This window comes from Rissa tridactyla, chromosome 1 (genome assembly GCF_028500815.1).
Source record: "Rissa tridactyla isolate bRisTri1 chromosome 1, bRisTri1.patW.cur.20221130, whole genome shotgun sequence".
NCBI lineage: Eukaryota > Metazoa > Chordata > Aves > Charadriiformes > Laridae > Rissa > Rissa tridactyla.
The window spans coordinates 144,283,353-144,306,890 of record NC_071466.1 but is presented as its reverse complement, the minus strand read 5'-3'; the positions used below and the strand labels follow the sequence as shown (position 1 = coordinate 144,306,890).

The following is a 23,538-nucleotide window of genomic DNA, read 5'->3' as shown; positions in this document are numbered from 1 at the left end:
TGTCCCTTTGTGGACTTAACTCTTATATTGTTTCTGGATGTATCACATAGGATACTTTCCTCACTAGGACAGGAAGCCTGAAGGAGAGACTGCTGATTTGCTGAAACAGAGTTAATTCTGATTATTTACCTCAACATCAGCTGGGTGATTCTTTGTGATAGCTTTGCATAGAAGAAAAGTGTAATAGCGATGAGATTTCTGGAGATAGTTTTCCTTTCCCAGTAGGTTGCTACGATTATTTTGGTTTGTGACTTTCTTCTGTCCCTCCCAGAAACAAAGCAGTTTTTCCTGGGAGGAGGATTGTGAAGGGAGCTTTAAGGTAGAACTTGTCAAGCTTTCAAGACTCTTCCAATTTACATGAGTGACGTTATGTGTAATTGTAGATTTTATGTCAGAAACATAGTTATGGAAAACTTTCAGTTTTTAGATATCCAGCTTGTTTTAAAAAATACGTTTTTTCAGTTTAAAAACATGGTTTTTAAGCTGAATTTACTGTTAGTCACAGTTTTTGGTCTGCTAGCTAATCCTACGTTTTGTGATTTTTACATCAGGATGTTTGAGGTGTATAATCTGCTAAGGTTGTGTGAGGACGAGAATAGCTGTGCTTTATATTGCATTGGTGTGTTGATTGGGTCAATGAGATCATTACAGCACCGTGGGAAGACAGTATACTCTTTTCTGTGCTTAGGTTGTAGCAGTGGAACCTTTACGTCTCTTGTGTCAGAGGCATAGAGGGCACCCACAGACAATTTCTTTTTTCCAAATGACGATCAGAACGGATACACGATGATATAGATCATACTGGATACTGAGCAATTTTTTCTTATTCACAGATAATTTCTCAACAGATGGAAACCCATGCATTGCTTCTGGAGTCCCCAGCCTCATGAATACAATGACTAAGCCTGCTACCACCACTTCTTTCAATGTTTCTGTGGCTGAGATTCCAAGGAAGCGCAAAGGAAGTGATTCTGATAACCAGTAAGTAAATTGATTCTGTATGTGTCTCAACATAAATTTTAGACATTCATCTGTTATTTATGCAACATGGTAACTAATCCTCTTTCCTTTATTTATTACCATTATTTATTATGGTTTCTTCCAAATGCATTCTTTGACAGTCCTGTGTTATTAAAAATAGAAAAAATAATCCTTAAATTTAAGGGATATATGTAGGATTCTATAATGCCGTTTCCTGGCCTAAAGTGTCTGGGTAATATGTCTCTAATGCTGAAATTTCAATCCTAATTCTCTCTTTTGTTTTTTTTCTTCTTCTTTGACTGCTAGTAAAGGCAAGTTCTCCTTGCAGCAAATTGTCATTAAGTTGCTTGAAGCCTCACAAGTGCACAGTAGAGTATCACCTTAGAGTGTGAAACAAGATTACTAGTTAAGCTCTTTGATCTAGAACTGCAGAATCAGAACTGCTTCTTCATCGACTAGGGCAGCCATTTACTTTAATGTCCAGAGAGACCTGTGACCTAAAAATGAGCACTATCCTACAGTAGTACTTAGTCTTTTAAAGTGGGTCATACTTTATTGAGATGATACTGTCGACTGTTTTCTCCTGTTTTATAACTGCCAAACAGATGCCAGTTAACCAAAAAATCATTTACATAGAAAATTTTTTTTCTTAAAGTGATCTATTCAAAGCTATGTTAATCAGCCAGAAATAAGGGACACAGGTCAGGCTGCAGATCTAATGCATTACAAGTATCTCTAAACTAGTGTGGAAAATCCATGTTTAAAAAAGCGGAGGTAGGAAATTTACATATGTTTGTGATTATTAAGGCAGTTCTCTTTAATCACTACTTCTTCCATATATAGTCTGTTGAACTACAGAATGTAGCCATACAGTGGATGTTGATATAATTGTCAACTTGGAGGTTCAACTGTATCTTGTAGATCACTGAAAACTCCAGAAACACATTTGTTTCTGAAAAAAAAGTCTCCATTCTTTTTCAGTAGCACTTGTTGATTTTTACCTGTTCGGTAAAAGTGCTGGTTCATCAAAAGTGTTTCCCTGAAGTTTGGATCTCTGCTTTCATGAAACTTCTGTCATAAGAAATATTCATGTCCAAGTTGAATTACTAATTGAAAAAGTATTGTTTTATAAGAACTAGTAATTAGTTTCTAAAAACTAATGTTCTTGCTGAAAATAACTAATCAAGTGGTGTTTCCACTAAAACTTTTCTGTGACTTTTTTCATTGGGGATACCAAGTCATCGTTTTGTGCTTCAGCCTACATTTTGCTTACTTTATTACCTGTTTCTGCAGGGATACAGTTGAAGTTGATGGTGATCCTCAGAAAAGGTACTTTTTTATAAATTCATTTGTGTTTTCAGTGCTATAAACATGTCAGATTTTCCTTTTTGGCTGGTTGAGCTGCGTGGTTTGCTTAAGGAATGCTTTATCTAAGGGCAGGTCTCTGCACAGCACAAGGTGATAAGCATTATAGCTAATTAACAGGATGGATAGGTCCATCCAATGTTAAGGTTTTCTGATATTTCTTTCTAAGACAACACTCTGACTTGCTTATAACTTTACCAGACTTGTTAGTATTGAAGTTAAGGTAAGAATAGGAATGAATGAAAAGTAACAGTTAAATGTAAAGACTAGGGAGGTAAAGGAAAGGTCTCATACCCTTCTAGGACTGGTGCATGTAAATTTTGTTTGTTTGTTTGTTTTAACCTTGTCAGGTGCTTTTTAAAATAGAACTACCACAACTATGTTAAAATAATGCTATTACAAGGTGACAAACCAGAGTTAAGATTGGCTGTGCAGTATAAGTAAACCCTTTGTGTATATATGTCATAGGACAGTTATTAATTACATGATTACTGTGTTGTGATTTCTTTTTCTGCACCTGGATACCTTTCTTAGAAAATGTATTTGTTTATATGTATCTGTGCAATATTCTTTTTTATAAAACAGAATATGTCAATTAGAAGGGACCTACAGCGATCATCTAGTCCAACTGTCTGACTAGTTCAGGGCTGACCAAAAGTTAAAGCATGTTCTTCAGTGCATTATCCAAATGCCTCTTAAACACTGGCAGTCTTGGAACACCAACCGCCTCTCTAGGAAGCCCATTCAGTGTTTGACAACCCTCTCGCTAAAGAAACACTTCCTAATGTCCGGTATAAACCTCCCTTGGCCCGGCTTTGAACCATTCCTACATGTCCTATCACTGGATATCCAGGAGAAGAAATCAGCACCTCCCTCTCCACTTCCCCTCCCCAGGAAGCTGTAGAGAGCAATGAGGTCACCACTCAGCCTCCTCTTCTCCAAACTAGACAAACCTAGAGTCCTTAGCTGCTCCTCATAGAACATTCCTTCCAGCCCTTTCACCAGCTTTGTTGCCCTCCTCTGGACACATTCAAGTACCTTAAAATCCTTCTTAAATTGTAGGGCCAAGAACTGCACACAGTATTCAAGGCGAAGCCACAACAATCCTGAATACATCAGAATAATCACCTCTTTTAACTGTCTGGTTATGCTGTGTTTCATGCACCCCAGAATGTGGTTTGCCCTGTTGCCTGTCAGGGCATACTGCTGACACTTACTGAGCCTACAGTCAACCAGCACCCACAGATCACTTTCTGCAGGGTAGTAGTGTTTGGTACGTGGCTATTGAGTAGTATAAAAATCTTTGGGGATAAATCGTTTGTTTCTTTGTGGATTTTTTCCATGGTGCTCATGATGGAAAAGTGTGAATAAATATACTCCTGTCTTTAAAACCTCTGCTTCCATTTTAGAAAAAATGGGGAAGTATCTTTAATACATCAATTGAGAAAATAGAGGAAAAGGTGATATTTTTTATTTTTTCCTGATTAATACAGATTCTGTTCTTTCTAGTACCAATTAAGTATACCTGCATTCTAGCCATGAGGTAGAATTTCACCCTATGTTCATGTAGTCAATCATAGACACTACAAAAATTTATTCCTTTTTCAAACCTTTTATATTAATTTTAAAATCTAAAGTGGACATCCACATATCTTAGCTAGAATATGACTTGTATTTGCACCAAGATGCTGAAATGCAATTTAAAAACTATTCGGACATAATTCCCCGGGAGAGAAGAAACACACTGCATCCTTAGTAGAAATACTGAAAAACCTTTTTGCTGTTACTTTTAGCTATGAAATAAATTATGTGGAATATGGACTTCTTTCATTGTTTTGACACAAACATCTTGCCAAAATGCTAGTTTTGAATATAACTCGTTCTCCAATGTTAACTGCAGAGAAAGAACAGGACAAAAAAAAATACGGCCTGGCTGTAAGAGGATTTATATCCAGCCCATTTTCCTAGTTGAACTTCAGTTTTAACAGTCACATTGCAATTATTCTTAATATTGATCTTGGCCACGCTGAAGCTGGAGGTAAAGAGTCTTACCGACTGTTGTGGAGTCAAGTTTGCACTCAATTTTTCCTAGTATAAATCAATTACAATGTTAAAGTCCACTCGAGACATATTAAAAGTCCTACAAGTTCTGGTCTGCCTTCTTAGTGAAACTCAACTTTCAGAAGAAAGAAAATTGCAAAGAGCTAAAAGCTCATTCTCCATTACAGCTATGTCAAGGGTTGGAAGAAGTCTCCCAAGTTCTTTCAGGGCAAGGAATGGCTTAATCATCCATTGGCATGCACAAGATTACGCTGGGCATTTCACTGTATCATTACAAATACAAGTCCCCATAAAGTTCCTTGCGCGTCAGTAACCAAATCAAAATACCTATGAAAAGTCTCAACGCTTTGGAGGAAGAGATGATCTAGTCATCCCATATATAGAATCACAGAATGTTTAGAGTTGGAAGGGACCTTAAAGATCATCTAGTTCCAACCCCTCTGCCCTGGGCAGGGACACCTCCCACTAGACCAGGCTGCTCAAAGCCCCATCCAGCCTGGCCTTGAACACTTCCAGGGATGGGGCATCCACAGCTTCTTTGGGCAACCTGTTCCAGTGTCTCACCACCCTCACAGTGAAAAATTTCTTCATGATATCTGATCTAAATCTACCCTCTTCCAGTTTGAAACCAATACCCCTCATCCTATCACTACACTCCCTGATAAAGGGTCCCTCCCCATCTTTCCAGTAGGCCCCCCTTTAGGTAAAGGAAAACTGCTAGAAGGTCTCCCCGGAGCCTTCTCTTCTCCAGGCTGAACAACCCCAGCGCTCTCAGCCTGTCTTCATAGGAGAGGTGCTCCAGCCCTCTGATCATCTTTGTGGCCCTCCTCTGGACTTGCTCCAACAGGTCCATTTCCTTCTTATGTCGGGGGCCCAAGAGCTGGATGCAGTACTCCAGGTAGCAGAGTAGAGGGGCAGAATCACCTCCCTTGACCTGCTGGCCATGCTTCTTTTGATGCAGCCCTGCATACAGTTGGCTTTCTGGGCCTCAAGTGCACATTGCTGCATCATGTTGAGTTTCTCATCAACCAGCACGCCCAAGTCCCTTTCCTTGGGGCTGCTCTCAATCCATTTTTGTCTGCCCAGCCTGTATTTGTGCTTGGGATTGTTCCGACCCACATGCAGGACCTTGCGCTTGGCCTGGTTGAACTTCATGACGTTCACACGGGCCCACCTCTCCAGCCTGTCCAGGTCTGTCTGGATGGTGTTCCTTCCCTCCAGCACGTGAACCGCACCACACAGCTTGGTGTCATTGGCAAACTTGCTGAAGGTGCACTCAATCCCACTGTCCATGTTGCCAACAAAGATGTTAAACAGCACTGGTCCCAGTACTGACCCCTGAAGAACACCACTCGTCACTGGTCGCCACTTGGACATTGAGCCATTGACCGCACTCTTTGAGTGCGACCATCCAGCCAATTCCTTCTCCCCCGAGTGGTCCGTCCATCAAATCCATGTCTCCTCAATTTAGAGACAAGGATGTTGCGTGGGTCAGCGCCAAATGCTTTGTACAAGTCCAGGTAGGTGATGTCAGTTGCTCTTTGCTTATCCACTAATGCTGTAATGCCATTGTAGAAGGACAGCAAATTTGTCAGGCACAATTTTCCCTTAGTGAAGCCACGTTGGCTGTCACCAGTCACCTCCCTATATTCCATGTGCCTTAGCGTAGTTTCCAGGAGGATCTGCTCCACAATCTTGCCAGCAAAGAGGTAAGTTTGACTGTAGTTCCCCAGGTCTTCCTTTTTTCTCTTTTTTAATAATGGGAAAGTAGTCAAGGTAGTTTTAATCTAACTGTTTATATCAGTAACAGCACAGCGGTTAGGACAGAGGCTATATAAATCCATTGAAGGCTGTGACTGATTGCTTGAGCAGCAAATTTGTTCTTCACCAAGTGGAGCTCCTAAGGGAGAAGGCGAGTTAGTTAATAGGCTGCGTGCTGCATTGCAGTTGGTCTGACTTCCCCGTACCTCTTCTCCTCTTACGGTCAATGTAACTTCTGTTGGAGTTCATAGTATATGCATGTTTCTGGTAAAAGTTTATTTTAAAAAGAAAGAAAACTATGAGTTATTGTTATCTCATCCAAATCTGAAACAGTTTCATTGAAGAAAGTCCTAGGGTCTTGTGAGCCAGACCTACTCCTGTGTTTGGGTTTATCACACTGTCTAGAAGATTCTTGAATTCCAGTGAAATTTCAGGATGAAAAGCTGTATCTCTGAATTGTGTGTTAATTTGGCTCTGGCTGCTGGATCCTCACTGGGGTCAGTGCTTCATTACAGGTGGAAGCCCCTTTTGGATCCTTCCTAAAGCTTTAATTGCCAGCAGCCCTCTACTTCTGTTTCCTCATAGAAAATCTGCTAACTAATTGGCCTGTCTCCTTATAATCCTGGTAAAGCATGTGCCTCTTATAAAATGGTCATAAGCTAGCAGGTCTCACCTCTGGAATGGAGACTGGAGTACTGCATAAGACCTTTCCACTGCTGAATTAAGAAAGCCAAAGAACTGCTGTAGAAAGATTAAAAATATTTGTATCAGTTTTTCTTCTAGAGAATATAATAGCCAGTATTTGTATAGGAACTGCCAAAGTGCTCGTACTGAATTGGCAAGATACCTATTAGGCCACATTCTGAAATTCTTAATAGATGGTGGTGAAGAATACAGTAATCTTAGAGATGAAAAAGATCATTGCCCTTGTTTGAATCATCATCTATATTTTCCTGCTACCAAGTATTTGTTGTAATACAGGCACTATGACTGTCTTTCGTTTACAATTTTATTACATAGGCTTTCCAATCATTGCTGTATGGTATAGGAAAATACTTAATTTTTACTTTTTCTGACCATGAACAATTAAAGTGTATTTTAGGGCCACTGTAGGCTAGGATTGTTTTTTTCATCTTTTGACAATAAGATTTTGGAAATAAAAACATGAATTGATGAAGTCTCTTTTAAATGATAAAAAAAAAAGGCAAAAAGCCTGGACTTAAATCATTTGAATGTTTTGTTGATTTTGTTTGCTCCAGGGGAGAAATAGCCCCATAATTATGAAATATTCCCATAATATGTTCACATAAATATGAATGTTGGAAGTTATGCTTTTGTCTCTTTCTGTTATGCATCACTTGCTAGATCATTTTTGTATTAGGAATTTTTGTGGGTTTGTGCATTTTCTTCTTGAATTCATGGGAGGAAAGAAGTGCCTAGTATTAAATGTGCAATGTAAAACTCTCTCTTGTTTTCTCTAGGAGTGAAGATGAAGAACAAGTTAAAATAAAAGATTTCAGGTACTAATTTGCAATAAAAGTACATTTTGCTAGTAAATACTAGGATTCACAATAGTAAAATATGAGTTTGGGGGTAACGTTTATTGGAACTATCAAATATTGAACAGTAAACTTTTCCTTTTTCTCCCCTAAATGTATAGTAATTTTTTAGAGGCTCCTTGAGGATTTTATTTCTCTACTAATTTTAGTGCAAGTTGTGTTACAGGATGTCTCAGATGGTTTAGCAAAAACCTGAGGTTAAAATTTTCAAGGTGAGAATTAAATGCAGTACATTCAAGTTGTGTGTAAAGGGAGGAGCTAATCCTCAATCTGTATGAATTTGAGAATTGTTTTTTCTAGATTTGTCTGCATTGGAGGTATTTAAAATGTATCCAACATGAAAATGTATTCAGCTAAAGCATGACAATGAATTCTTGTTCTAGAACAAGTTTTTTTGTGTACGGAATTATTCAAGTTTGCCATTGCACTTTGAGTGCACATCTTACCTGAATCCAAATGGAAATTCACATAAATCATTTTTGAAATTTGAAATGCTGTGTGACTGAATGCAGTCATGATTCATCCAAACAAATACTTTAAACTGTAGACAGGCCACTTAGTAAAACTAGAGCTGTTTCATAAAGTTGTTTTAAAAATAGAAGTGTCTTTCATTCGTTATGTGAGCAGAGATGTCAAAGCAGAAATACAAAATCCACTCTGCTGTCAAAGGCATTATTTATACAGTATGCCAACTAATAATTATGAAGTGTTCTTGCAATTTAAATTAAACAGAAGAAATGAAAATGTTCAAAAATATATTTACAGGTTTTTTTGTTAACTCCAAAATTCATTTTTCTTTACTGAGTATCCCAAATTGCTATATAACATTCTGTTGTGTGCATTGCTTTAATAACTTTCATGTTGTATTGTTAATTTTTTTTCCTTAAGTTTTAGTTCATTAGTTGGAGGAAAAAACATAGTTATAAGACACTTTGAAGGTTTGCTTAAAAGTTATCTCCCTCCAATGTTGCTTTTCGCAAGCTTATTGGAGAACTTTATTTTCTCCCTTCCCCTTTGTAACTGGGCAATGTAACAGCAGGCTTTTTGAATTATCCAGTCATCACCTCAGTTTCTGCATCTACCCATTCACGTTTCTGTTACTTGTCATTGACTCTTAGAGATGTCGAAGACTGTTCTCCTTCCCCAAATGTTTGTATCTGTCTTCCTGAGGTTTACGGTTCAAGGAGCATACAGAATATATTACTTGGCTGTTCCTACCTGACATGAAGGAGAAGTTGTTTGAACCTGAATAACTGATAAAATTAAATTTTAGAAGAAGCTTTAGAGAGAGAAAAGCTAATTGTTTGGATGAATGACCCAGAATTATTTGTGTGGAGGGCGGATTTATTTTTGTGAAAAAATAATAGAGGACTTTAAAACTGTAGTTTGTTGTTTCTCAATAGGCCAGATGTAGTTAACGTTATTACCTTTAATGCTTTCTTGTTACAGTATGCCTAAGAGGAAGAGTTTTGGAGATAGTTAACCAAAACACATTGTCCCTCAGTTTGGTTAACTACCACTGTGTCTGGTCTCAATCAGAAAGGAAAATAATCTTCATTTTAACTGAGTGGCTAGCTTGTCTTCTGGGTAAGAAGGGAATAGAATTAAATTTTTTGTGATCTGTTGACGATGTTAGAGGGGAGCTAGAAAAGCTAACATACTCCACTAGAAAGGATTAAAGAAAAAGTGACCTGAGATACAAACATATTTGTGATGTGCACTGTCATGTGCCTTAGAAGGTGTTTTCTGATGAAAACTGTCCAATAAGAGAAGCTCTCTTTCTGTGGTTGAGTTCTTGGACAGAGGCTTACCAAGAGGTGAAACCTGATACACAAGGTATGCACAGAGGCTGAAATCCTTTCTACCACCTTATCAGGTGAACGAAGGAGGAAACTTTCTGAAATACTTCTGGTGAAATTAGGCATAGCTTTTTCTTTCAGTTTCCACTACATCTGTTATAAGCACATGTAAGTGCGTTGTCTATTGCTTGTGCTGTGCTATGAATAAATGCTTGTGTTTGTGTCTGCCTTCCATCAGAGTAATTTCTAAGGCAATGAGATAACAACAAGGCATGGCTCATCTCAGATTGTTGTGAGTTTGCATAAAACAGAGTTCACAGTTGCTTTAGCAAGTGAAAAAAAAAAAAAAGTAGTGGAATGAGTACCCCATCATAGTTACACAGGCCAGGTAGAGATAGAGTCGGGGAGCAGAAATGTCTTCAAGTGATTACTAATGACATCAAAAGTTCTCTGGTATACAATAAGGTGTCAAGATACTCACTTGGACATCAAGGGTCACAAGAAGAATTTAACTTTTATAAGTCTTCATAGCCTCTTGTTCCTGCCACATATAATCAAGTTGTTGCTCGAGATATTTTTTCCCCTCGATATTTCACATCATTATTGTGACTGTTTCTGTTTTGTTCAAGTGAATCCAATTCAATTCTCAAATACAAGTAGTGACAGAAAACTGTTTCAGTGCAGTAGTAGTTTGTGTGATATGTTCAATTTTGGAACCAAAATTGAATTGATGAATATTATGGGTTAAATCACATGTTCTACATCTTTCTTAAAATAATTTTTCTTCTTAGAGAGGCTCACAGTCAAACAGAGAAACGAAGAAGAGACAAAATGAATAATTTGATAGAGGAATTGTCTGCTATGATACCTCAGTGCAATCCCATGGCACGAAAGCTAGACAAGCTAACAGTGTTACGGATGGCTGTGCAACACTTAAAATCTTTAAAAGGTGGGTTTTAGGAAACTAATCCTGAAAGTCCTTGTTCTATTGGGAGTTATACTGTGTACCTTCTTTGATGTTAAATAAATCAAAGGTCGTTTATTTTACATTTCCTTGCAGAATTCAGTTTCGAGTCTGTTCTTATGTGTTTGTAACTTCCGGAACTTTATTTCTTCTTTTTTGCTTAGTATAGCAGAAAAAAAAACACCTTTCAGTGTCTGATATGTTCTGTCTGCTAAGGGTATGCCTTGCAATTAAGTCACTCCTTGATTCTTTTTCAAAATTACAGTGATCACGCAAGTTTGTCTTTCATTATTTTCCCACCCACAAATTAAAAGTGTGTTCTGTGATCTCTCCACTTGCCATCATACTTTCTAGCTATACTGCTAATAGAGAAGCAAATGGTCTTCATACTCCTGTTTGTTATTCCCATGTTTGTGATTGCATCAGCCCTTTGCCTCTGTATTGGAATTTCATGTTTATCTGGTGCCTTTGAAATTTACAACATCATGGAAAAAGACCATTAAAAAAATACTTACCTAAAGAAACTGATGTAAATGGTTGCACTGGTAGGGAGCACAAAGAACTCACTTCAGTGGTAGGTTAAGTCTTTTACAGTGTAACTTCATAAAACAAAAAACAGTTGCATAAAATTAAAGAAAAAATTACATTTGGACATAATAATTTTTCAAACTTTTTTTTTTGCCTGCAAGAACAGTAGTCAAAAGGAATGTTTCAAGAGAAAACATGCTTAACAGAGTGGTTCGTGACTTTAATGTAATCAAAGTCTTAAACACCATGAAATGTTAGAGAGTACCAAGAAAAGGAGTTACAAAAGTTGATATCCTCAGTCAGCTAGCAAAATTAATCATGGATCTCAGTAAATGGTTTAGTGTCAGGATCAAACCAGGGTATAGTCTTTCCTCTCCTTTTGTTATTGCTAGATTTTGGGATTTTTTTTCCTAAAAAAAATTATATCCAAATACAAGTTGCATATTGCATGGTCTATCAGCACACAAGATTTAAGGATTCTTGGCAGCAATGTTTCAGAATAATAATTTGGTCAACTGTAAGCACAGTTATTATATGTATCTTAAGAAAATATGAGATACTATGTGGAATGATAGTGAATGCTGAAATTTGTTGGAAAGGTCAACTGCTATTTACCTAAAAAAATTAAATCTAGAAGAAGTTGTGGAAATGCTTGTAATGGCTAAAAATTATTTTAGAGTACTTGCCATGGGTGCTAGACCAGTAAATGTAGTCAGTCAGTCTCATTACACTTAGTGAGACATTCAATTTAACTACAACAGTGTTTTTTGGATTGTTGGATATATAGTACTAGTGAAGCATTATTCACGACAATTGATAATGTTGGAATGATTCCGATACAGCAAATGTTAAGGATTCTGAAATAGGCCAATGAGATGTTTCTAGAAAATTCAGTTCTCATAATACTGTTTCTCTAGCAGTACATTAAAGATATCTGAACAGAAGTTTCCTTGTTTTATGCTAAATAAAGGGCAAGAAAAACTGGTTGTGTGCCCATATTCATTACCAGCATATGTATATGAGGTTTTTTATTTTTAATATTTTTAGAATTTAATTTTTTTTTATTCAGCTCTTGTGGTTGCAAAGAAAACTTATAAAATAACAAACAAGTATAAGTCTGCCAAAAGTAAATTTAAAATGTAACTTTTGACATTATGTCTACAAATAATGTATTTTCCAGGTTCTACTAGCTCCTATACAGAAGTCCGGTATAAACCATCATTTTTAAAGGATGATGAGCTCCGACAGTTAATCCTTAGGGTAAGTGGAAGGAAACTCTCAGGTAAATGATGTCCTCATTAAAGCCTGTCATTAACTTGAATTTTTAGTTGGAGGAGTGCTTTTTTTGCCAGCTTTTTCTTCAAGCAAATGCTTTGATGTACTTGATAAGTACTGGTTTATAAATGCTTTACACTATACAGGCTTTTTCATAAAGGGATACAGAAGATGATTTGCGAGCATGGCAGACAGCAGCCCTTAAAGGGATAATAAATCTCTATATAATCTGTGTATTTAATACCTAAATTTTTTTATGTTGGTATTGAAGTCTGCATGCAAGTATAGAGAATGCTTTTAATTACGCATAAATATGCTTGCAACTGTTTGCTCTCCTTCATTTAATTTTTTAAAATCTGCTTTGAAAAAGGTGCAGAAATAATACCTGAAAGAAAGTCTTTCTTCTTTCTTCTCGTTTTTGCACTTCATGATATACCCACACCCGTTTACCCTTTCTCGTGTGCAACTATTTTCTTTTTCCTTTGCTGCATTAACAGACTTCACCAAGATCTGTAAGATGACTCCCAAGTTAAGCTGTTTTGCAGGTGGACACCTCTTTTCCCAAAGCTGTGTTTAAGAAACTTTAGCTGTCTGTAGTTGAAGGTCTGATTTGGTCCTTGTAATCTTAATTGCTTTTTGTTGTGATGTATAACTTTTTTAATTTTTAAAAATGAGGTTTAAAAGTTGCTTCCTTGCAGTCATCGATATTCATTGTATATTTTAATTGTATGTTTTTAAAGACAGTATCTTTATATTTTCAGGCTGCAGATGGATTCCTATTTGTGGTTGGATGCAACAGAGGAAAAATTCTGTTTGTCTCAGAATCAGTTTGCAAAATACTTAATTATGATCAGGTGGTTATAACTGAGTTTCTTGGTATGCTTTTACCTTGCATTTTCTTGGAAATTTTGAAACTTTTCCATTTTATTGTATGTTACTAAAAAACAGTCCTCGTGTATCATTTCTTGGAATTTCTTTGATTTAACCTCCTTCAGAGTAAGGCTGAATATCCTGGAACAAAATATTTGCAAGTACAGTCAGTGTTCCTGACCTGAGTAATAGCACCAGATTTCAACTGATCATCCGTAAGAAAACTGCTAGTCTGAGAGGAAGGGATAATTTGAAGATGTCCTAATTTCTATCTCCAAGAGAATTTCTTTTAAATAATGAAGTGATTTTGAGGTTTTTTTTAGGCCAAGGAAAATTAGTTTTTCAGCAGTGGAAGTTAATGAAAGCTTTCCTTGTAATGCCTTGAGGCTCAGATGCACTACGTAACACCTCATCCACAATAACTGTCCATGTGTATACCCTTAACTTGAAGGAAACTGATACAGTGTGAGTTAGCTTAGTTTATAGGATAAGAGAAATATGAAAAATGTAAGTACGTTCCATTAGTTGATATTTAACATCATGGACAATTACCACAAATAATCAAGGCATGATAACTTGTTTGTGTTGGAACAGGTTGCCCAGAGTAGTTGTGAATGACCCATCCCTGGAAGTGTTCAAGGCCAGGCTGGATGGGGCTTTGAGCAGCCTGGTCTAGTGGGAGGTGTCCCTGCCCATGGCTGGGGGTTGGAGCTAGGTGATCTTTAAGGTCCCTTCCAACCCAAACCATTCTGTGATTCTACGTATCTATGACTTCTGTTCCAACAACAGAGGCTAAAACAGTTAGTGCTTCCATCTGTCTACTTCTATAACTTTGAAACCATTTGTGCTTTGTTAATTTTCTTCAAAATTTAAGGGTAACCAATCTGGACCTTGTTTTATAGATTTTTATTTTGTTTGTATTTAAAACCGATATCTTTTTAAATTAAAGTGAAGTGAATCATCTTATGGGAACAGACATAAAGCAGATTTTTTTTAAAAAAAACACCACCACTTCTACATTAAATTTACTCAATGACTAAAAAGTACCTTTTGGAGTGTCTCGCATCAGACATACCTACTTGCAGACCCATAAGTTCTTTGCTATTCCAGCCAAAGAGATTCAGAGAACATGACTGACAACCCATGCATTTATTAGCTTATTTGCGAATCATTCTAGGTTATGAATCCCATTCTGCTGCCTAATCTGTTACACTTATGTATTTTAACAAGGCTGCTATTAGCCTTCTCAGTAGCACTTTCCCTTTGCGTTAGGGTTAGATGTGGACTGGGCAAATGAAAGCGGCTGTATGTTTGTCCTGCTTTCTAAGAAGCTTTTCATTAAATGCATTTCTGACTCTGGTGTATCAGAAAAGTGCTCCCCTTTATGTATGCTGCGATAAGTAGCAAGTAGCATGGGTCCAAACTGAGTTGTGGTTTGCATCTAGAATACTGTTTGTCAACACAGCTCCTTCCTACCCATTGATTTGACCTGCTGTGGTGAAGGTAAGCAATGGAAAAAAAACCCAAAAAAACGTAGCCCAATTCTGATAATTCCTTCCTGTTTCAAAAGAAAGTAGTGCTGCCTACAGTAGTGCAGCCGACCAGTTACTCGGCATCAGCAGAGTCAGCAAGTTGAATGGATTCCTGTAAATAGTGTAAATATCCCCTACAAAGGAGTGCTGAAGTAAGCTGATCCCTACTTCCAGACAGCTGTTGGCTGAGTGGTGCCAGTTCGTCCAGCCAAATTAAAGCTCATTCATTAGGTAGCATGAATATTTCTTCCTATTTCCCTACCTCCCCCCCACAGTAGTCTGTGAGTGGAGTTATTTTGTGTAAACTTACTTGGCTAGGATCAGGAATCATATTATGTACATAAACAAAACATTTGGTTTTACAGAACTGTTTTTTAATATCCAAATAAATCTGCTATTTTGCAAAGGGGGAATAACAAATTATGGTTTTACTACCCTGTTTTTATAAAAATAATATTAAACAATGGCAAATTAAACGTGGATCAAAATATTTGACCTTTTTTTTTTTTTTAATGGTGTAGAAAGTTGTTTTTCTGAGATAAGTAATATGTATGGGGTCCTGTTCTAAAACCATATGGTTCTTACATCTGTTGAGTTTTGGTGTTGGTTTTTTTTTTTTTTTTTTTTTTTTAAATAGGCCAGTTTAATTGGACAAAGTTTGTTTGATTACTTGCATCCAAAAGATGTTGCAAAAGTTAAGGAGCAACTTTCTTCTTCGGATATTTCTCCTAGGGAGAAGCTCGTGGATGGGAAAAGTAAGTCATATTTGGATGTGCTCAGACTTTTTTAAAGAGAGGTTAATAAATTTACTTATTATGCATGACATAGTCATGTGTTTGCATGTGCATGGATGTACATATAATATATATAATTTCTATGAACCAAACATATTTGAATGCTTATCTGCTGCTTAGAATGCACTTACAGTTTAAAAGCTAGCCCAGAAAATAATTTATTTTAGATAATAATAATAATGACTGAAACTTGCATTGTTAAATACTTACCAAGATGTGGTCTGACATTCTTCCTACCAGGCATACTACTTTTTTTTCTTGTATTTGATAGGTCTTGTCAATACAAAAGACCTGATGTAGTCGAACATGGGATAAAATACTACAATATCAAGAATCACTGTCTTCTCTGAAAATGCTAAGTGTCAATCCTAATTCAACCAAATCTTATTTTGTTTACAGTTCTTTCTAATGTGGAAAATGTTATGTACTGTGCAGCTAGTCGCTATTTTACAGCTGGCTTTTATAAGCATCTTTGCAGTTCTTCCTTGCAACAAATAGAATTTGAAAGTTTAAAGCATATTTATTAAAATACCATTCAAAATATCAAGAGGGGTTTAAGAATAGTTTGGTAGTTCTTTCTAGTTCTAGAATCTGTGTGACAGTCACGTATCCTTTGCCCTATTTAAGTTACTAGACTTTTTTCATTTTTAATTGCAAGGACAAAATTTAGGCAACTAAAGAGTAAGCAGAATGTACTGGAACCTAAAATGAAGAAAAGGCCTTGTATTCTGAAGTTTTATTGTTGGATTTTGTTTTTTTAACTACTTTACTAAATTTTTGTAAGCTGGCTTGCAAGTACACACAGATTTTCAAGCTGGACCAGCTCGACTGAATTCTGGTGCTCGACGTTCCTTCTTCTGTCGGATAAAATGTAGTAGGACCACAGTCAAAGAAGAAAAGGAGTGCTTGCCCAACCCAAAGAAGAAAGGTATTCAAACAGTGTAGATGAAGTGGGGGCTTTCTGTCTTGAAACTTGGTGTGTTTACGTTACGAGTCAGTAGTGTAACCCTTGTAGTTATCACTGACTTCACAAAGTAGCTGTAGAGAAGTGTAAATATGTACTAGCGACATGTTTTGAAAAACAGTCTAATTTTGAAAAACAGTCTAATTGTACTCTTTCTGCTCCCTACTCACTTCTGTAAAAGAGGGAGGGAGGATCCTGAGTTACAGTGGCTGTTTAGGAGTGCATTGTCTGTCGTAGTCAAATTTTAGAAATCTAAGGGAAATTTTTGAAAGCACTGGAGCAGATCAGAAGAATGAAACTAAGTAGCATATGTCTTGAAGATAACTGTGAATAAGGCCTGCAAAACCTACTGTTTTGAAGGAAAAAAAGCAAGTAAACCAACTTTTTGTTTTATTTACTTTTTTGTGTTGTCTGTACTTAGAAAGTATGAATTTTCCTTTTTTTTTTTTTTGTTTTTACTAGTAAAGTTAACTTGTCCGTGTTAGTTCCATTCATTTTTCTGATAACTTTAATTTAGTTCCTATTTTGGTATGCGTGTGCAGCAGTATACTCTTGTCAAGTTTTAAGTGAATGGATCTTTTTAAAAATGTAATTTCCAGCTTTTACTTAATGCATTAGTATTGATTTTTGCAAACGCGTGCTGAAATTGTTTAACCCTGAAAAAATCCTCTTGCTTTTGTTTTCCAATGTAACCTGTTATTGTTGAGATATACCATACAATAGTAAATTGTAAAATAGGTCTGTCAGTCTAAGGAAATAGAATTCAGTCTCACTTAATGTATGTGCTGGCTAACTTGGTGAGATAAGAATTTAACTTGTATAAATGTCTCCCAGGAGAGTAGTATTGAGGGAAGGCACCTTGATAATCTGAGAAACTGTGACAAAGTCAGAGTAGGGTAACTCAGTTTTTCATTTTACAGTTGTGTATTCCATAGTTGGTAGGATTAATGCAGTCAATTCTATGTAAAGCGTAATTTGTTCAGAATACAGATATCAAGAATACTTTGTCAATTTTTTTGAAAGATAGTTACCGTAGGACACACAATGTCATCTCTGTGCCTTGATGCGTATGTGAGTGTTTGCATGTTATATAGGCAGCAAAGAGTCTACCAGCCATAGAAATAAATTACAGTGTACGCTGTAATTTAAGACTTTTTAAATATTTGTATTCACAGAAAATTAGAGAATTAGAAGCCTAAGATAAATAAGAAAATAAGCTAGGTTTCTTTGGGTTGTTCTCTTGACTGATTCTTTTAGCAATTGCAGTAAGCATATGTTAAGATCATTGTGTTCACAAAAGGTAAATTGATTTGGAATCTACAGAGTGCCTCTCTAGTTTATTTTAATTTACAATACATATGAAACTATATTAAAAAAAAAAAGTGATTTGTGTGTTACCAGACTGTTGGTTTTTTTCTGTTAAACTGTGTTTGAACTGCCGACACTTAAAACTTATCTTCCCAAATCTTACATAGCGTTAGAAGCACTCTCTCCAGGTAAGCCAAAATAAGCAGTACAAAATTAACTAAAAAATACTCTGTAAAATTATCTATAGTCTTGTACAGTTGTTGTGGGTAAGCATACAATATAGTTGCTGGTCTGATGGTAAACAGAGTTAAAAAAAGTAATTCAGTTTACTTTTTGAACCGTAACTGCTTCTTATTTCATTTCTTTTTATTAGATCACAGAAGATACTGCACCATTCACTGTACTGGTTATATGAAGAACTGGCCTCCTAATGAGGTGGGAGTAGAAGAAGAAAATGATGTAGAAAAGGACAATAGTAATTTTAACTGTCTTGTTGCAATTGGGAGGTTACACCCTTATATTGTTCCACAAAAGAGTGGAGAGATAAAAGTCAAAGCAACAGAATTTGTTACACGATTTGCCATGGATGGAAAATTTGTTTACGTAGATCAGCGGTAAGCATTTTGTTCTTTAATGAAAAGAAAATGAAAATAGCACCACTAGTTAAATTTTCTAATACTTTCTGTCAGAACTGTAATTTCTCAAGCAGGATAGAATTTCTAGGTGCTGTACACAGGAAGCAGTTCATTCTGAATCTGTCAGTACTTGGGCTTTGTTTTTTTGTCAAACATAAAACGTTCTGTATAAATGTAAGAGTATTCTATAGGAAAAGATGAGCTAGCAAGATATGTCATAAAATGCACGGATGTACTTATTCATAAAGAAAAATCTCAAGTTAGAGCTTCATAGCTATGCATATGACTTAAGTAATAAACACTTAACCAACAACTACAACTTCTTAAAATCTTACTATTTGGAACACATACATTATGTCTCAATGAGGTACCAAATTGTTTCATTAGAAGTGAAAGCAATGCTCCTATCTTCTGAACTTTCTAAAGCAGACTTTTATTTATTGTATAGACTGAGTTACCACTTTTCATTTTTAATTTCATTATTGTCACTGGAAGCTTTTTATTGCTTTCAATCATCTTGTCTTTCATCTAAACGTATCAGTTTAAACCTATTCCTTAAAGAGGCAGAGCAAAATTCAGCTACAAAATATTTTGAATGACTCGTTATGTATGACCAGTACTCTGATTGGCTAATGAGGAAGACCTAACGATCATGAATATTTTGTGTGCACATGTGGTTTGCACGTTTAAACACTTTGTCTTTTGCACATTTAAACTTTGTCTTTGAATTGCCATTCATTGCAAATGGATAATTTGCAGTGAATAATATTTCCAGTTGTTTTAGAGCTATACTTATGCTGTATCTTTTTCCCAAACATGAACACGAGCATCTGTTTCTTTAAATATTAATTTTTCTGTTTTATCTGATACTGAAGAAAACAAGCTTTGCGATTGTTTGAATCCGCTGTAGTTCATGTTTTTATTTCTAACAGTGCAACAGCAATTTTAGGGTATCTGCCACAAGAGCTTCTAGGAACTTCTTGTTACGAGTACTGCCATCAAGATGATCACAATCATCTGGCTGAAAAACATAAAGAAGGTACAAAGTAATTGGTCCTCCCAGACTACGTATAACTACATGTAACTGTTGTGTGAAAACAGTACAAATAAAAAAACTAGAAGCTGAGAATTAATAAAATTAAATAATCTTAGCATTGTCCTTTTCTATGTCTGCATTAAGAGATACCCGCATAAAGCTTGTAATAAAAGCAGGGAGAAACATCTGTTGTCTTGATCTTGGTGCAGTGCTTTAATTGCAAGGGAATAATGTTAGTGCTTCTTTCAACCCCCTGCTTCAATTGTTTATAAGAATGACAAAGGAGTCCTGGAGATCAAATGTGCCTAATCATGTAATTAAAGACACTGATTATGAAAGTTCACCAAGTCAGGTGTCTCCCTAGTAGTGGTTTACTGAGTACTCGGGCTTTAATTTAAGATTGATAACATTAATGAAACTGTAGTTTGATTTTTAACAGGGGTCCTGTCCTGTCAGTTCTTCTGGCATTTAATTTGTATTTCTGGCCATCAAAAACATTCTGGTTTTATGATGCTATAAAACAGATTTCTTTTTTTTTTTTTAACTTTATCTTTCTAAGTATAAATATGGTGATTACAACTTTCTTTTCTTATTTAGTGTTGCAGAATAAAGAAAAAGTATTTACAAATTCCTACAAATTTAGAGCAAAGGATGGGACTTTTGTTACTTTAAAAAGTCAGTGGTTTAGTTTCACGAATCCGTGGACCAAAGAACTGGAGTACATCGTATCAAACAACACTGTGGTATTGTAAGTAATTAATTATATGAATTCCCATGTTATTTTTGTCTTAATTACCATTAACAGAAAGCAAACTATTTAAGAAGAACATGACTAGAAAATATCAACACTGCACAAAAACTAGTTGAGTGACCTGGAAGAACATTTTTTTTTTTTGCGTTTACCAGTTATTTTTATTTCAGGCTTAAGTTGTGTATTTAACCCTGAAAATTGCTGTTTCCAGTAGAAAAAATAAGGTGAAAGAGTTTCTTTATTAAAGGAAGAAGGGAAGGGGTTTGTTTAAGAAAAGTAGATACAAATAAATGGAAATGTGAAATTAGTTTTACTTTTCCCTCTGAGCTTTACAAGACTGCATGTATCAGCTGCCCCAATTTTAAGTGCTACCCTACCTACCATATGTCAGAATGTTGAGAAGCATAATTGATAGATTGTAGAAATGTAAGGCAGGACAAAAAGGTACCCTCCAAATTGATTGCAAGGAAGGAGCCTAAATTCTTCGTTCTTTATTTTTAATTCTTCTTTTTTGTTCTCTGTGCCTTGCAATGGGGCTGTAATTTGGATTGTTCCAATGATGCTGAGGATCTTTGCCAATGACTGGGGTTTTGAGAGGGAGACAGAGGGGATTTTATTTCCATGAAACCAAGTTGTCAAGGGGGCCTTTTACCCATTCTGTAACAGGTTCATATCTTCAGTCAACATCACCCACCTGTTCTGCCCATATCCTTTTTTCCTCAAGAAGACAGAGAAGAGCAGTTAAGATGGTATATGCTGCCCAACAGCCAAAGGCCGCTTTTGCCTGCCCTGGAGATCTGGGCATCTGCAGCTGTCTAGAGGAGGGAAGGTAGGCAGCAGCTGCTGGCAGAAGGTAGCCACTGACCTGTCCTTACAGCAGTTGTTTCTGATTAACTGGTCTCCCTCCTAGGAGCAAAAATAGTAGCTGTGTTCCCTTATCATGGAACACAGACAACTATATTGGCCTTTCTTCTTTATTTTGGAAAATAAGTGGAAATTAATATTTCACCCAGTGCATCAGAAACAACAGGACAAAGGATTGAACACTGAAAGATGTGAGGAGTATCTTATTTTTTTTACTGGTTTGAGGATGGTAGTTTCTACTCTGTGTAAATTATTGTTGAAATCAAACATAAATATGCTGGGTTTTGCCTTTGGAAAACTTGCTGGGTTTTATTTATTTATTTATTTTATTTATTTATTTAAATCTCAGAGGTCATAACGAGTCAGCTGAAGAACAGGTCCCCCACGGTTCCCAGCCGGCAGAAGGCAAGTGTTGCTTCTTACAGGCATCATAGGTGCATCTCTTGATCAATCATTACACATTTAGATTTATTCAGTCCAGGAATTTTTTTATTCTAGGTTGTTGTGCAAGGAAGGATTGATTTTTTTAAAGATAAGTCTTGTGACAATTCCTAGTTATGGCATCCTGATTCATATTATTCACATAACTGTGATCAGAAGGGCTTATAGTATGTGTTTTCCTTCTAGCAGCTTCTGCTATCGCTACGATTTTGGTAGATAGGATATTATGCTTCTGTCACAGACCCTCTTCATATTTTGCCTGGTTTTCTGAAGAAATGCAAGTGTACTGTCTGAGTTTACCAATAGAATATAGGGTGATACTGATATTGATATATATTTTGTAATATATTTCTGTTATGCATAGATTCTGATTTCTACATGCTGTTTTGTCATCTTGCTATAAGTTGTTTTTTTTTATTTTTGCTTTTGAAATTGTTGGGTTTAATAACTGATTTCAGTTTGTGAAAAATCCAAGAGTGTTTTTTCTCATGTGCCTTGCATTGTCTGTGAGAGAGAACGGAGGTGGTAATGATTAAAGCTCATTTCATTACTGGATAGCAGCAATTTTCACAAATGTATTAATCACCTTTATATTTCAAATGAGACAACACTGCCCCTCTTGCGTTAGTGTTAAGGAATTTAATTTCTGAAAATTAGAGATATAGAACAAAAACTGCTTTAAAATTAATCCTTGAGGTGATTGTTCCTTGCTGCGTAATGAAACTGCTACAAACTTAAGGTTTTATTTTGTTTTTTTTAACTGTAGATGCTGCAAAACAGTCTTTAAGCGTACCTGGAATGTCCTCTGGAACAGTTCTTGGTGCTGGAAGTATAGGAACCGAAATTGCAAATGAAATATTAGAATTGCAAAGGTAATAAACGCTTGACATCATACATTAGGCTTTTAAGTAAAGATAGAGAAGAGTTACACGTGATTATGTGGAGGTTGTTCAAGCTTAATTTTTATTGTGTTATATGTATAAAATATTTTTAGCTTGAGTAGTGGCGTTATGAGCTGACAATTATAACCTAATGTTAATCTTATGCATGACAGAACACATCACTGGTGTTGATAAATAGTTTTGTTCTGGGCATGCTATTTCCTCTGTTAATAAAAGTATAATTTAACTATGACTTCAAAAGCATTACTGTAATGCAGCTTCTTCACATGATGTTGAAATAGGTAGATAAACCATTTGGGAATGGAAACTCAGTTGTTTGTGACTAGTGTTTATATTTTTCTGATAGTATCACTCCGCTAGGAAAACTTTCCTTGAAACAGTCCCCAGCGGAGCAATTTTGTAGCCTGTCTTGTCCCTTTCCTGATTATCCTGAATGTAGACTAAAGTCATAGCACAATTCCTTCCCAATACCCAGCCACAGATTAAAAAAAAAAATTTGCTGCGTCATCCCAAATGGGAATCCGTAAAAGATTCAAATTGTTAATTAAAGATTGACCGTTTTAAAACTTAGTAGTTTTAGCAGGTACACAGCATAGCTAAGGAACTTGAAAGGAAGAAACATAATTTTAATGTGAAGATATGTATTTTTTGTGTTGTGCACCCACAGTGGTGCTTGATTTACTTATACTTTCTGCACGGCTGCACTCCAGCATCTTGTCCTCCAATCTGTACGTACAACGCCATAGCATAGTCAGCTTCCGCTGTTCAGTAGTAGTCTGAGTCATCAGCTTGTCTGTGAGGATGTTATGGGGAAACAGTGTGAAAAGCTTTGTTAAAGTCGAAGTGAATAACATCCAATGCTATCTCCTCATCCTCCAAGCTAGTCACTTCCTTGTAGAAGGCTGGTAGCTTGCTTAAGTGTGATTTCCCCCCCCCCCCCCCCGCCCTTCATAAATCCATGCTGAAGTCCAGGATTACATATTATCTCTTTGCAATATGCTTTGCAATATGGTTGTCTTCTCTGCTTTCTCTTCATCAGAAGGCAGTATTTAATTTTCTGAACCAGTAAAAACTGTGGTCAGAGCCTAAGAGTGTGATGGGTGACAGTGGTAGATGTTTCTTACTCTATTTCCAGTATTTTGGAATCG

General features: G+C 36.2%; 1 protein-coding gene across 20 annotated transcripts in view; it reads left to right on the top strand.

Annotated features, from left to right (window-relative positions):
* BMAL2 (basic helix-loop-helix ARNT like 2) overlaps positions 1 to 23,538 on the top strand; it is a 42,711-nt gene that overhangs the window by 7,957 nt on the left and 11,216 nt on the right. For 12 of the 20 annotated variants that reach the window (XR_008466347.1, XR_008466353.1, XR_008466349.1 and 9 more), the window contains 13 exons: positions 834 to 981; positions 2,275 to 2,310; positions 7,650 to 7,688; positions 10,318 to 10,475; positions 12,199 to 12,278; positions 13,055 to 13,147; positions 15,333 to 15,450; positions 16,274 to 16,417; positions 18,135 to 18,375; positions 19,329 to 19,435; positions 20,030 to 20,180; positions 21,397 to 21,452; positions 22,255 to 22,360. Coding sequence is in view for 12 of the 20 variants with exons in the window: in XM_054200933.1 (XP_054056908.1) it covers positions 834 to 981; positions 2,275 to 2,310; positions 7,650 to 7,688; positions 10,318 to 10,475; positions 12,199 to 12,278; positions 13,055 to 13,147; positions 15,333 to 15,450; positions 16,274 to 16,417; positions 18,135 to 18,375; positions 19,329 to 19,435; positions 20,030 to 20,180; positions 21,397 to 21,452; positions 22,255 to 22,360 (1,477 nt within the window). In the remaining 8 variants the exon portion in view is untranslated. Of the gene's footprint in view, positions 1 to 833; positions 982 to 2,274; positions 2,311 to 7,649; positions 7,689 to 9,176; positions 9,315 to 10,317; positions 10,476 to 12,198; positions 12,279 to 13,054; positions 13,148 to 15,332; positions 15,451 to 16,273; positions 16,418 to 18,134; positions 18,376 to 19,328; positions 19,436 to 20,029; positions 20,181 to 20,849; positions 21,013 to 21,396; positions 21,453 to 22,254; positions 22,361 to 23,538 lie in introns of those variants that run through there. The other 8 variants (XR_008466361.1, XM_054201020.1, XM_054201028.1 and 5 more) reach the window with 5 other exon arrangements.